The sequence below is a fragment of the Carassius auratus genome, chromosome 49 (genome assembly GCF_003368295.1).
Source record: "Carassius auratus strain Wakin chromosome 49, ASM336829v1, whole genome shotgun sequence".
In the NCBI taxonomy this organism is placed as follows: domain Eukaryota; kingdom Metazoa; phylum Chordata; class Actinopteri; order Cypriniformes; family Cyprinidae; genus Carassius; species Carassius auratus.
In genome coordinates this window covers 8,093,624-8,108,593 of record NC_039291.1, presented here as the reverse complement: position 1 = coordinate 8,108,593, position 14,970 = coordinate 8,093,624, and the positions used below count along the sequence as shown (strand labels likewise).

The window sequence follows — 14,970 nt, the reverse complement described above, 5'->3', positions numbered from 1 at the left end:
AGAAAGGGACCTGATATTCAATAAGCATAACTTTATAACTTGTTTCTCTGTATTTTATACAATTTTTTTTTTTTTACATCCACTAAATTGTTACTCTTAAATTGGTTTGGACGTTTTTTTGTATTTTCTAGTTCGGAGAACAGACACAGTCTCTGTAGTGTGATATTTAGATGAAAGGGTCTCTATGTGCTGAGAATTAACAGATTTTTGTGATGTGAGTTGGCTAGCAGACGGCTTAGCCAGTCTGTCTGCTTCCTGACCTGGGCCCCAGTTAGGCAAGTGCTGTTAGTCATATAATACTGTTTACATATTTTTATTAACACACAATCTGTGGTTGAGCAGTCACAACAGACTGGACCAGCTGACCAGCCAGAGTAGACCTGTCCCGTGCTGGGAGCGTCGTGTCGCCGGAAAACCGTCTCAACAGACACCTCCCTCAAGGCCTGGGGTGCGGTCATGGACGGCCGCTTTACGAGAGGTCTATGGCAGGACCATCATTCCTCCTGGCATATAAACTGCCTGGAAATGTTGGCGGTGTTCCGAGCTCTGAGGAACTTCCTGCCGGATCTCAAGGGTCATTACGTCCTTGTGAGGATGGACAATATGTCGGTGGTGGCCTATATAAACCATCAAAGGGGTCTGAGGTCTCGCCCTCTATGCAGACAGGTGCATCTGATCCTCTTGTGGTCCCAGGTGAAATTGTTGTCTCTAAGAGCAACATACATCCCAGGGAATCAGAATCAGGGAGCAGACATCTTGTGGAGGCAGGGGCTGAGGCCCGGGCAATGGAGACTCCATCCCGAGGTGCTGGAGTCAATATGTCAGAGGTTCTGCATCTCGAGAGATGACTTACTGTCCACTGTGGTTCTCCCTCATGCATCCAGCCATGGCCGAGGCCTATGGTACAGACGTGTATGCCTTTCCCCCGATCGCTCTGCTCCCGGGAGTTCTAGAGAGGGTTCGTCGCAACGCCATCAGTCTATTATTGGTAGCCCCATTGTGGCCGGCCCCAGTATGGTTCTCAGACATAATATTTATATAATTATATATTTATTATTTATATATTTATAAATAATTACTCCTGGACGGCCCTCCATGGGAGCTTCATATACTCAATACTTCACCCTCGGCCCGAACTATGGAAACTGTGGGTCTGGCCCCTGAGGGGGCACAGTACCGAGAGGCCGGCCTGTCAACAGTAGTGGAGTAGTGGAGACCATACTCAGATCTAAAGCTCCCTCCACAAGGAAATAGTACGGCCTAAAATGGAATGTTTTCACCGTTTGGAGCAGAGAGCGTGAGGTGGACCCAGTTAACTGCCCAGTGGCTTCAGTGCTGGAGCTACTCATAGATTGCTTATCAGCTGGTCTTACCCCGTCCACTCTTAAGGTGTACGTGGCTGCCATTTCGGCTTTCCACGCTCCTCTGAGTGATGGGCCTCTGGGGAGACAGCTGTTGGTCGTATGTTTCCTCCGTGGGGCTTGAAGGATGAGACCTGCGGCTCGTACCAGGGTTCCCACTTGGGACCTAGCAGTGGTTCTGGGAGGGTTGGTTGAGGCCCCAGTTAGATGTTCCCTCAAAGGGGAACGTATCTGGTTACGACTGTAACCCTTGTTCCACGAGAAAGGGAACAAGAACTGCGTCCCTTTGCCACACCTCCCCCTGCCTGGGAGCGCTTGCTTCATCACAGAAGTTGTCTCCGTTGTGTGCCGGCGTCCTTTTTATAGCTTCCGCATATGCCGTCACACATTACGTCATGACGCAACACCAATCAAGATTGGCTTAGTTTGAATCATACTTCAGAGGCGCTATGCTGAGGGGCTTCCCCCAAAGTGTCGTTCGACGCAGTTCTCATTCCCTTTCTTGGGGAACAAGGGTTACAGTCATAACCCGAGACGTTTTTCTGAAACTGACAATTTAACAGATTGTGTTAATGTTTTGATAACATATTTGATTTTATGAAAAAAAGTCCAATAATATTTTGTTGTGCCATTTCTAGGCTGTGAATGTTGAAGCCTGCCTTTAAGTACTGTTCACATGTCTCTTTTTAGAGGTTGTCAAAGCACAAAGCACCATTAGTCTATCCCCTAATGTTTTGTCAGCTGTTCTCATGGATTATGCCTTTATTAATGTTTCTATATGCAGAGAAGAAAGAAAGAATGGGAATGTTTATTTTCCAGACCATTTCCCCCATTTTATGGAATTTTCTCCTCAGATAAAAAGACATTATAATATTTGTTGACAGGCCATTGGCTTGAGTGGGCACATGAGATAAAATTGGTTTGTTTTATGCCTGTTAAAGATGGAACAGCTGACTCTTGTAATGCCTGTTAGCCTGTTTCCCTATGCATATGCAGAATTTAAAGTAGACATTCCCCTACACAAATCATGTCAACCTGACTGTTGAAAACTCAAACACACACCACACACACTAAATTTCTTTCTGTTCAGTATTTTCCTGACACACAGGTACAGTATGACCATTGACATGATTAGCTTCAGATAGTTGCCGTTGGTTATAGAGATGAAGAGATTGAGAGACATCAGACATCTTTTAACAGTCGCAATTATCACAAATTACTGCTTTTCTCCAAACATCCTGCTAATATGTTACAATGCTACATGTTCCTTCATAAACCACAATTTATAAGGTTTCTCTTAAGGAAAGAGCATCATTGTCTTTAACACAAAATCTTGTAAGTTTTCTTAAAAAAAATAAAAAATAAAAAAAATAATATATATATATATATATATATATATATATATATATATATATATATATATATATATATATATATATATATATAAATAAGAGCATGAGCTCTAGTGTTCACACCAACCAATGGATCTGTAGAACCATGTCATCTATGGTTTGCCATAAACTTTTGCACCTCTTGCTGACCTCTGCTCAGAACTCTGACTCCTGTAGTTGCACCTTTGATGGTATGCATGGGTCAGAGACTTAGATTATGGTTGTAGGAAATACCCACATAATGCAATGTCAAACCCCTGCCATCTCCCAGGTTCCAGAACACAAAACCCCATGAACCCTGTCCTTTTATCTACATGCAATGTCCATTTAAAGACTGGGCTATCTTTCATGATTTTCATTAACGTAGTGTTAGTCCTAGGATTTTTTTTATATTGTTCTTAATTTTCCACTTTTCATATATCACCCAGGGTTAATACAGTACATTATCTAGGGGTGTATCTCTCAAAAGCATTGTGAGCAACCTGTAATTTCAAGTTCTACAGTTAACAACATAATTCAACAATTTGGTTATTCCCAGAACAATACTTTCAATGAACATTCACAAAAATAATTGCAAAGTTTTGTGGTGAGAACTACAGCTTTCGACCTGTGATTAGACGTAGAGATCGACCAATATTCAGTCTGTTTTTTTTCATTAAAGGGGTCATATGACATTGCTGAAAAATAACGTTTTGTGTATTTGGTGTAATGCAATCTGCTTATGCAGTTTAAGTAAAAAAAAAAAAAAAACATTATTTTCCACATAATGTACATTATTGTTTCTCCTTAATGCCCTGCCTTTCTGAAGCGCAATGATTTTTACAAAGCTCAATGTTCTGAAAAGGGTTCTGCACTGTATGCTGATTGGCCGAATTCCTCGTGTGTGATGGAAATGTTACGTGCCTTACCATACTGTGATGCCATATCCCAAAACCAATAAATGCCATTATGAAGGAGATATTTGTTGCATCCAGCATGGACATAATTACTGATTATAATGACTTATGTTGTCTTTTTACGAGTTGTATATCATACTGCGTAAACATATAACAATGTCTGCATATGGGATCAGAGAAATGTCAAAAAACAGACGCTACTCTACACTGCTCAAAACTTGTGCTTGAATCATCAGTGGCAAATTCTTTAAATATGAACACGTACTTACAGACTGTGAGTCAGAATCTAGGCTGTCCTTGCAAAGTCGGAATTGCCCCCCTTTTATAGAAAACAGATGGCATTGTAGGCTACTCTCCCAGGAAACAATCCCCCAAAATTTTTGCTGCACACAATCAAATATTTGGGTTGAACTGACCGGAACACTGTTGTAAATAAAACTTGACCACTGATTTCTAGTTGTGTCCACTTTTGGAAGGCCAAACAAAGTATTTTCTCTTTCACAACGAAACATAGTGTCTCCACGACATGACGATGGTGGCAAAAATACAACAGCAAGAATAAAAGTTATGCAGTCTGTATTTGCGTAAACATTTGGGTGGTTTTATGCAAATCATCTCACATAGACATGTGGGTGCATGTTTAAACGAGCCGTTTTAGGAGGGCGTGGACAACTCTTAACATTTTAAAAGAATATCTCTTTGGGTTTGGTACCTTAGTCTTTGCAACTCAAGGGATCTTATCTATGCTCGAACAGCTTGTAACAATCCAAAGAGAAAGGGAAACTTGAAATTACATAATATGACCCCTTTAAGAGCATCAAAAACAAGTGCAGTCATCCAGATGACAAGCAAGTCACAGTAGCCTTCATTACATAAGCTGGAACAATTCGATTGTGGGGAAGAGAATGTGAACAGGGATTCTAAAGATAATTACATAAACATGGATGGATTCTTAGCATGCCTGGCTCAACAGCACATTTTTATTGGTTAAATGGAAGGAGACAGCTTTCAAATCATCTGGTTCTCAATGTTTCATGTGCTGCAGAGATGCAGGAAATAATTTCAGGCTTTGTGTAAAGTCAACATTTTTCCTAACAAGTTTGTGGCGACTTGATTTTGGATTGGGCAGAATAATTAAAAAGCCTTAGATATAAATTATGCGTCAATACTTAACAGAAACTTGTTGGTAGTAAATAGTTTTGCACCAGAGTACTTTACGTATTAAGTGGATACTTCTATACATTTTAATTCTACATACATTTTTATTATCCATTGTGTACACTGTAGAAAATGTTGCATTTAAAATTGCATTGTATAAATCTTGTCAGAAATGTCCTTTATGAAATGTTTGAATAACAGGGAGAAAGGGTCATTGACAGAATTCCCCGTGCAATTATTTAGTTTTATGTTAGTTTTATGTTTTACAGTTAGGAAATGTACAATATACATTTACCATACCATGATGCTTGTAACGTTGTCATTGTATTTTAGCCGTAGGGTGAGCTGTTGTTTTCATAGTGGCTGTGGGCAAGGAGGAAAAATTCAAGATGTGGTGAGTGAATAAAATGCAAATGACCACTGGACTACTTCAGGGGATGTGATGGAAAACATTTAAAGTGTAGCTCGCATGTGACCATGGACCACACTGAAGCCTGACTTGCCGTCCCATGCAGCCATATGCCACTACATTTATATATATATATATATATATATATATATATATATATAGATAGATAGATAGATATATAGCCAAATGTAGTGGCAAATGGCTGCATGGGATGGGAAGTCACGCTTCAGTATGGTCCATGGGTGGGCTTGGCATGGTTTGCGTTTCCACTGTAGTTTATTATCGCTTTAGAGTGGGCAGGATTATTCACATGTCATTATATTTGCACCGTCTCTACTACCATGACTCCAAAAACAATTATTTTCATTCTGCGTCACTTCTTCAAGCTCTCACTGGATCACTCCTCTATCAACGAGAGTAACATCTGTACTTCCACAACAGAACTTTTTAGTTGCATTTGAACCTTCGCTAGCTGTGCTGATTTAAATCTAACAGTTCTTTTTGCGTTTGTGTTGCAAGTTCAGTGACTCAGGTAGTGATGATTCTTTCTGGCCAATCCGTGATGAGCAGAGTTTACACTTCACATTTTGGTAAGGGTACGGTTCACTTTGAACCTTGACCGAAGTGGTACTAAAAAAAGTACCAGGTACCAGGTACTGTACCCAGTGGAAAACCCCACAGAACATCATTCAAAGTCTTCTTACACCATGCCAATGGTGTACATGACTGTATCATCAGAAAGAAACTGCAAAATTAGCATCTATGACAGAATAGCAAGGCCGACACCAGTGTTCAGAAGAATAACATATCTTTTGTACAAATCATCCCCTTGGAATTGTAAGGTTCTATCTGACATTTTTGTCAAAATTTAGTTATTCCCATATTGCTATTCTGTGACAAATTATTTACATTTATGTGATATTTTTTTATGTTGTATACATTATGGGATTCTTATTTAAAAAACAATAAAGTTCTATCTACACAGTTTAATGGAATGCAAAAACTTTGAAGCTCAATATTTCAAAACTAGTCGGAATGCAGATAGAACCTTATAATTCCAAAGGGACGAAATGAATCACAAGTGGAATTTGCCTGAAACATCACATATTTTTAAAAGAACTTTACAGGATTCATACAGAATTCATATATTTTTGCTTAACATATTGTATAAACCATTTCTCAATGTGTGTCCCTCTCCCTGGATCTGTCCTCACATCCATGTCCTCTTTTCCTGTCAATGTGTGGGTGAACAGTACTTGTGAAGATGATTAAGAACACCAACACAGTGAAAGCCACTCAAGACTTTCCACTTTGTCTCTTGTTCAAACAATTTCACTTTCACATTTTTGTTTAGTATGTGGCCACACAGTTATTGTTGTGGGTCCTTTCCACATGGGCTCTGCGGTTTTGGTTGTGTTTTTTTTTTTTACCGTTGATGCCAGTTTTCTGATATAAGTATTATCTAGAATTTTGTGAGCCTCCTTCTTCCATTATCCTCTCAAAAATGCAAAAACATTTGCAGAGACACAATTTGAACTCCCGAGTAGTCCACCATTATTCATGAAAAGAAAAGAATGAAAAGAATGGCATTGGCAGAGTATATATTCCGCCACACCCTCATGGGTAGTCTGATTTCACTCATCATATTGCTTTATAACAAAAGTAACAAGGCCATTTCTAGACCAGTGGCCCTCGATACTCTCTGTGTGCTGATGACCTTTAATATATCTGTCATATCAGATGTTTTTGCTACTGAGAGACAAGCTTTTTTGGATACACCTGTGGAAGTTGTTAATGAAGAAGTCTCAGCAGCATGTGAACCAGCCACGTTCAAACCTGATGTGCTGATGTGAAAAACATCACAAACGGGATCTCTGGAAATCGCTTTCACTATGAATTACTCAGTCAAATTGTGAGTGAAAAAAGGCATGGTTTTAAGTCATCGCCCTGTGAACCATGAAGCTGGAATTGCAAATTTCTCTATTTACTTATCTTTATCATCATTTTTAGTACCAAGTCCTCACTAGAGGTTCTACAAGGTTAGTCAGTCAATTAGAGTAGTGTATGTAGCACTAGTACAGGGTATCCCTCAGAGTTCCATCTTAGGCCCTTTGAGGTTTTCTCAAGAGGCTCAGTTTTAAATTGTAACGCATGTGTCAGGACAGCAGAGGAGTATAACTCCCTGTTGGAAGTCCACTGATCAGAGAAGTTGTTCCCTTATGATGTTGGAGAACTTTAAACAGCTACTCTAATTCACCAAACAGAGAAGAGGGGGTAGTCTTCACATAACCCCAGTACCCTTGTTAATCCCTAATTCATTCCTCTGCTTCACAACTTTCTTTTCCACCTCACAAGGTCACTAGGCTTAGATGGAAGTGTGTGTTCCTCACCTAGGGAAGCATGGAAATACAATCAGAGCAAGACACTTCAACCCTGGGCCACAAGCGGGGGGATCCGGCTGGACTTGTACTTATGGCAAAATATTCAGCCCATGGGTCATTCGTAGGAACAAGAGGGAGGGTTGTCTGTAACATGGTGGGGAGAGCAGCATGGCTGAGTGACAAAGCTGTTGTCTGATGAGAAGACACACTCTGGTCATAGTTTCCCCTTTTTTCTTTTTCTATAAGAGCGAGCTGGCACTTAAAACACTGGATAAATTGTCATTATGTCCTTTGCCGTGGGAACAGCTTGAATAAACAAAGAATTATAATTCTACTAGAAATAGTGAATCATTACTACAGCACATGCCCTGAACATCTGGACGCTCTGTGAAGAGGTGCTGTATTATAAATGCATATGTATAGACCATATGGGTAAATTAGGTCAATCAGTTATCAGCTGTTATTGGAGCATACATAGCATACATATCTTTATAATGTTTAGGTATAGCCTTTGTAAAAAAGAGATTCACTAATATTTTGTCATACCTAAACCAGGTAAGATCAGACTAATTATATTTATTACTACTACTACTACGACGGACTACTACTAATATTATTCTTATATAATTTTTCTTATATAAATAATATAAGTATTGTTAAGAAAACTGGACCCACTTTGTTAAATTTAGTACAATGTACTTATTCTGTACATACATGTTTTTACATTGTACTTATATTAAAAAAAAAAAAAAAACTACATGTAATTACATTTATAATTACACTGTTGACCCATACTTTACACCTTAACCCACCCTTAAACTTACCCATACCTCCAACCCTCTCCCTAACCTTACCTATATCCCACCTCAATAGGAGCAAAAGCGTTTTAAAATACAATATAAACACAATAAGTACATTGTACTTATTTTTTTTTATGTAAGTACATGGTATTTAAGGCCACCTAATATAAAGTGGGACCAGAAAACTTGCATCTAAATAGCAGTATTGGTGGTGGTTATAGAAGCGCAATTCACAATCCAGCACTATATAAATGCATTATTTGTTCATTCATTCATACTTTGTGCCATCAACGTGTCTGGCACAGCAGTAGCTGCTTCTCACTACACTTAGGCAACGAATCAGTAGAACAAGACAGTATAAGCAAAATATTTGTCAATCTGGATTTAGCACCAATTGTTATTGAGTTTGTCTGCCACGGATGCACTGCAAGAGATACAAAGAATGAAAGTTTCTGAAGTCAATTTATGCAGAGACAAATGGTTATGATAAATAAAATATACAACAGTGACAAGAATAAGTAAGTGAACCATTTGCAAATATCTGAATGTCTGTATTGATTACTCATAAAATGTGGCCTGGTATTAATTTACTTCCAATTATATACAAACACAATCTGATGCAACTAATAACACACTTTTCATATTAAGTCATCTTGATGAACATATTAAGTAATCATTCACAGCTCATTACTTCCCACAAATCTGTTTCTGTTCATCAGAATTGTTAGGTCTTGATAACACAGTCCTCTTTAGGTCAGGATTCACATATTTTCTTATGTTTGTGTATTTTCTGTCATTCTCTCATGTCACTCCCTAAAAAAAAAAAAACAGGCTTCCTCCACTGACCGCTAGATTTTAATGAGGTTTGCATTAAGAGGATGCTATGGTAAACACACATCTGATCGATTGTGATGTCTTGCTCACTGGCATGCTTGGTCATGCACGCACATAAGGATCTACTGCATAATAATAATAATAATAATAATAATAATAATAATAATAATAATAATATAGCAATTAAATAAGCAAATAAGAATGCTGAAAATACATTCTAGGTTTGTAATCAATTTACACTATTTGAAAATGATATTTTTTCTAAATAATAATAAAATTGTATTTACTTTGGAAACAAAAAATGTTTCTGAAAGTAATTTTAAGATGAAAAAAAAAACCCCAGATAAAACACGAAACTTGTAAATAAAATAAACTGATATACGTATATATATATATATATGTGTGTGTGTGTGTGTGTGTGTGTGTGTGTGTGTGTGTGTGTGTGTGTGTGTGTGTGTGTGTGTGTGTGCAATTTAAAACACATAGCCTAGTTTGATATATAAACTGTATGTTCATCAACGATTGCATGTGATCTGATATTACCATGTAGGTTTTCTGTATTGGCCTACTGTATATAGCTAAAAATAAGAACACAGTAACATTTTAAATTACTTCCATTTCTGAAATAATAATAATAATAATAATAATAATAATAATAATAATAATAATAATTAGTAAAAGTGTCTTGTCCCGGTGGTCATCTGAGACAAGGTCTTTACAGGGGATCTGTATCTGGGACTCATCTAGTTGTCCTGGAGCCGGATTCACGAAAATCTTTTTAAGAAATAAATTAAGAAATTTCCTAAGATAAATTCCACAAAGTTTTTAAGAATGTTCTTAAGTGCAATTCTTTAAAAATTCTTAATAATTTCTCAAATATGTTCTTAACATCTTTATTTTTTTCTTAAGAAGAAATCATTCAGTTATCTGAATGAATCCATGATAAACTGCTAAAGTCACACTTGACCTATTGTCTTTGTGCGCTTCCTGTTGATTACCCTGATAATCCCTAATAATAAGCATGCACCATATACTGTATATTTTGTTGCAACTTTGACTGACGCTCAGCTTCACATTTTTAATGTGGCCTGTTTTTGAACAGTTACTTTTAAAATATCCTGTCTCAAGCTGCAGCGATATGTTTAATTCATTTTGTGCTGTGTTTTTGAACTCTTGAACACTTTCGGTATTTGAGTCCACGCTTCTACAGCAAATGCATCCTGCGTATTCATATGCACTGAATACTGCCAAAGATTATGTAGCTATTTATAAGCTAAAATTAACGGCGTTCATTTAAAGCTCCCTATCTGACTCGTTTTAGAGTTGCTAATGAGTTTAAAAGTCAGCAAAGACCGATTATGTTTACAATAATAGTTTTTTTTTTTTTTAGAAAAACTGGATATTTTTTGTATGTTATATATATATCATAATATATATAAATCATAATCATAATCATCAATCCGAGCAGCTGAGTCCTTAGCCATCTTCAAGAATCGGCTTTAAACACATCTCTTCCATCTTTATTTGACCCTCTAACTTTAACACGCACTATTCTAATTCTATTGTTTAAAATATCTAACTACCTTTCTAATCTTTTTGTATTCTATTTTCTTTTAATTTATTATGCAATTGTATATGTATGTGTGTGTGTGTGTGTGTGTAAAGACCTCTAACTAGCTTGCTCTATTCTTTAATTTTTTTATTCTATCTGTTTCTTTTTATTTATTATATTAGTTAAAATCCCATGCTACGTGTACTGTGTTAACCTAACTGAGACTTGTTATAGCACTTATATATCATTGCTCTTTTTGTTGTTTTTGATTTCTTCCACTGTCTTCATCTGTAAGTCGCTTTGGATAAAAGCATCTGCTAAATGAATAAATGTATATATATATATATATATATATATATATATATATATATATATATATATATATATATATATATATATATATATATATATATATATATATATATATATATCATTGTCATTTTGTGTTTGTCTTTTGGACAGTTGAAAATGATAGAGAGCTTTCACCACAGAGAAGACACTATAGAGAGTACAAATTCAACCTGTCCCAGATTCCAGAGGGAGAGGCCATCACAGCAGCAGAATTCAGGATCTACAAGGAGTGTGTGACCAGGGCCTCCCGCAATGAGACGTTCTTGCTTAGTGTGTTCCAAGTGGTTGGGGAACATCCAGACAGGTAAATGGGATGTTAAATTTAATATATACTGTATAAATATAAATCAGGCTTAAAATCCTGTAGGGTGAACTAGGCATTACTCGCCCTCAGGCCATTCAAGATGAAACCATTTATCTTGATGATGCAAGTCAACTGCTGCCTGTTTTTGAGAGTACACACACACACACACACACACACACACACACACATATATATAAACCACCTTTTATATAAACAATGACCACCCCCCCCCCAAAAAAAAAAAAAAAAAAAAACCTTTAATTTCAACCCTTCATTCAAGTGCTTGGTTCACACGTGCATATATGTGGTTCATATTTTGGCTAATTTTTGAGTCAGAGCGGCTGTCAGGCATGTCCAAAAGTACATTTTTGTTGAAGAACTTCACAGACTTCAGTGAACGTGGGCTAGTGCACACATGCACATCAAATAGATGAAGCAAATTAGAATGAGAGCACAATAATTCTGACTACACTATTTTGCATCCAAAAGTGTTCATATCTCTTCCCCCAATTACAACAGCACTATAAACTGTGGTGACAGACTTTAGTTTATTTAAAGACAGACATATTTTATTCAGTAAACCACTGTTTATTCAAAATGAAAACCTGGTTTGTTTTTCCTCCTACAACCGAAAACATACTGAACTGAGACCATCATTTTCATGTACCATTACACCCCTGATAAATATAAACACATTTAGGTACAATAAAACTGCTATTGTGAAAATATTTATTTGCTGGTGCTTATTCATTATTTTGAGTAATTGACTGTTTTAAATTGAGCCAAGGCTTCCATCACTAAACACAGCAGAGGTTGTCTACCATGTACTTTATGTAGACCATGGCAATTACCACAACGCAAAACTGAAATAGATTTAGTTGTGTTTAAAAAAGAACCCACCAACACATGTCAAACATTGACTTTGTGGGTGGTGGGAGGGATATCTCCCTGAGAAAGGCAGATGGCGTGACCACTGAAATGTCCAAAACCTACCAATAAGTTGTGACTGTGAGGCTCGCCATAATTGTATTATTAATAATATTTAACTAAAAAAGGCACTAAATAAGAATTTTGTAACAAACCTAAGGCCAGAGCCAAAACTGGCTAAATGAACTACATGTTTCCCTCACAAATAGTTTGTAATGTTTATCACAAAGTGTTAATTTGCTATACATCCTGATTTGAACAATAGACACACACTGTTTTTCCACAAACCTGCATTGGGAATCTTTTATTTTTTGCCATATCTTAATATTATGTAATGCCACGCATTATATCTCTGTAGAACAAGCTTTACCTTGATGCAAATTATAGTGTTCTTTGTGGTATTTCCCTACATGCCACTTTCTGCCTATAAATCTCAAATGCTGTGTGGCTTGCAAAATGTATTTGCTTACAAACAGATTAATTTGCAAACTTGTCAAGTTCTAACAGCATAATTACTGTGTTTATAGTTTGTGATCTTTAAAAAACACATTGGTTGGGGAAATGCGGTATAGCTAAGCTAAGCAGATGCACAATATGGCTGAGAGAAGCTTCTGAAGTGTGTAAGCCTTTAATCCATGAAGCAAAAAATAACGTGGTTATGGAGGTGGTGCAGAGGGGCCGTACTGTATATCTGGCTGAATTTAGCCCATGCCGCAAGACAATTTGAGCTGAAACAGTACCATAGTGAACATAAAGTCAACAAGTTTCACATGACCTTAAATGTAAAGAAACAATATCATGTGAGAAAATTTTTCAAGTGATCTTACTTTGTTTCTCTGGACCATCTATAATATGTTAAATGTATTTTATTTCTTCACCACTAGAACACAATATTTCCAAATAGTCTCCATCTTCCATTGTTTGGGTATGTCTGAAATTGATTACAAGCATACTGCTGTATTTTACAATTATTATATTATATTACATTATTTAATGTAATAAAATATAGATTTTTTTTTTAAAGATGAAGGAAACAGCATGCTAAAAAAACACACACACACATTACATGGCAAGTCTAATGTAGCAAGTGAATCTAGTTTAAGATACTTTATTAGTATATTTTTTTAATCACCTAATATTGGTAAACTGATAATGTTTACCATGTACAATTCATATATTGCAAAACAAAACTTGGAATTTTAAGAAAATTTGTATTTGTAAATTTTTATACATGACACTTATATTCAAAGCAGCTTTGAATACTTCATTATATTGTGAAAAATGTTTGGAAGAAATCTGAGATGCATTTTTAAACACTGTCAGTTGTATTTGTTTTGAAATCACAGCATAGATCAGGTTTTGTTTTCATGACAATCCATCAATACTTCGGGAAAAAAAAATCCAGTTTACCATGACTGTGGAGTTATTACTTGTTCTGTTTATATATATTGTAATCTCTGGTTGTTTTCATGTGCATATGGCCTCTGTGGAAAACCCTCCCAAGCCATATGCGAAGATGGTCTTGTATGCCTGTAATGACATCGTGAAGCTATTGAAATATAGGTCTATTTTAACAGCAGCCAAGGAAGGAGGCAATAAATGTGATTTATGTAATCAAAAGAAAAAATACGGACACTTCTGACTTTATTATTCCAGTCAATTTAGTGTGTCTGTAAGAGGATTTACAGTTGGGATTTAAGAGTTGGCAGCTTTCTTGTGGTCTCATTCGGACCCTGTATAAATAAATGTACTTTGTTATAAAAAAAAAATAAAATAAAAAAAATCAAAAGGGTGTCATAGATCTGTGTAAATGGTGATTATAACGATATTTGCAGGGATGTCGACCTGTTTCTGCTGGAATCTCGCAGGTTGTGGGCTGCTGAAGAAGGTTGGTTGGAGTTTGACATTACAGCATTAAGTAATCTCTGGGTGACGAGTCCACTTCATAACCTGGGTCTACAGATCAGTGTGGAGACCAGCAGTGGTAAGAGAATTTTAAGATAAACATATATTTGTGTAGCTCAGGTGATTGACTCAAAACTGTATGCCTATGAGCTGCCATGAGCAAAGATAGCTGACTTCAAATAGCATATTTCCAAGGAGTCCTGCATCAACCAAGCAAATGCCAATGAGATTAATGGGAATGATTCTTTTCTCAAGGTATATCATATGGTGTAGACCTCCTTCATCCTATTATTTTTCATTTCCTTTGGTGACTCAGAGTTCATTTCTGTTCATTTTGATTTAGTTTAATGGACAAGGATATCACATTTATAACACTTTCTTCTTTTTAAAGGTTGGAGCATCAATCCCAAGGAAGCTGGGTTAGTAGGTCGTTATGGTGCTCTAGAGAGGCAGCCTTTCATGGTGGCCTTTTTTAAAGTGAGTGAAGTCCGTGTCCGAACTGGCCGGTCAGTGGGCAAACGACGTCAGACGAACCGCAATCGCTCCAACAGTCCACAGGAGACATCAAACCGATCAGCTCAAACAGGTTAGCTACTAATATTTCCCATATTGTGAACTAAGCCCCTTTCTTTATTCTAAACGAGACAAGTTTAATATGGCAGAAATCAGACATACAGTCTCTTTTAATTCTTCAAGTGATG

The 14,970-nt window shown here is 36.8% G+C and overlaps 1 protein-coding gene across 1 annotated transcript in view; it reads left to right on the top strand.

The window, feature by feature from the left end:
• Positions 1-14,970, top strand: part of LOC113066122 (bone morphogenetic protein 7-like) — a 52,080-nt gene that overhangs the window by 19,671 nt on the left and 17,439 nt on the right. Inside the window, exons 2-4 of the mRNA XM_026237782.1 lie at positions 11,245-11,437; positions 14,200-14,348; positions 14,661-14,855. Coding sequence (XP_026093567.1) covers positions 11,245-11,437; positions 14,200-14,348; positions 14,661-14,855 — 537 coding nt within the window. The remainder of the gene's footprint in view (positions 1-11,244; positions 11,438-14,199; positions 14,349-14,660; positions 14,856-14,970) is intronic.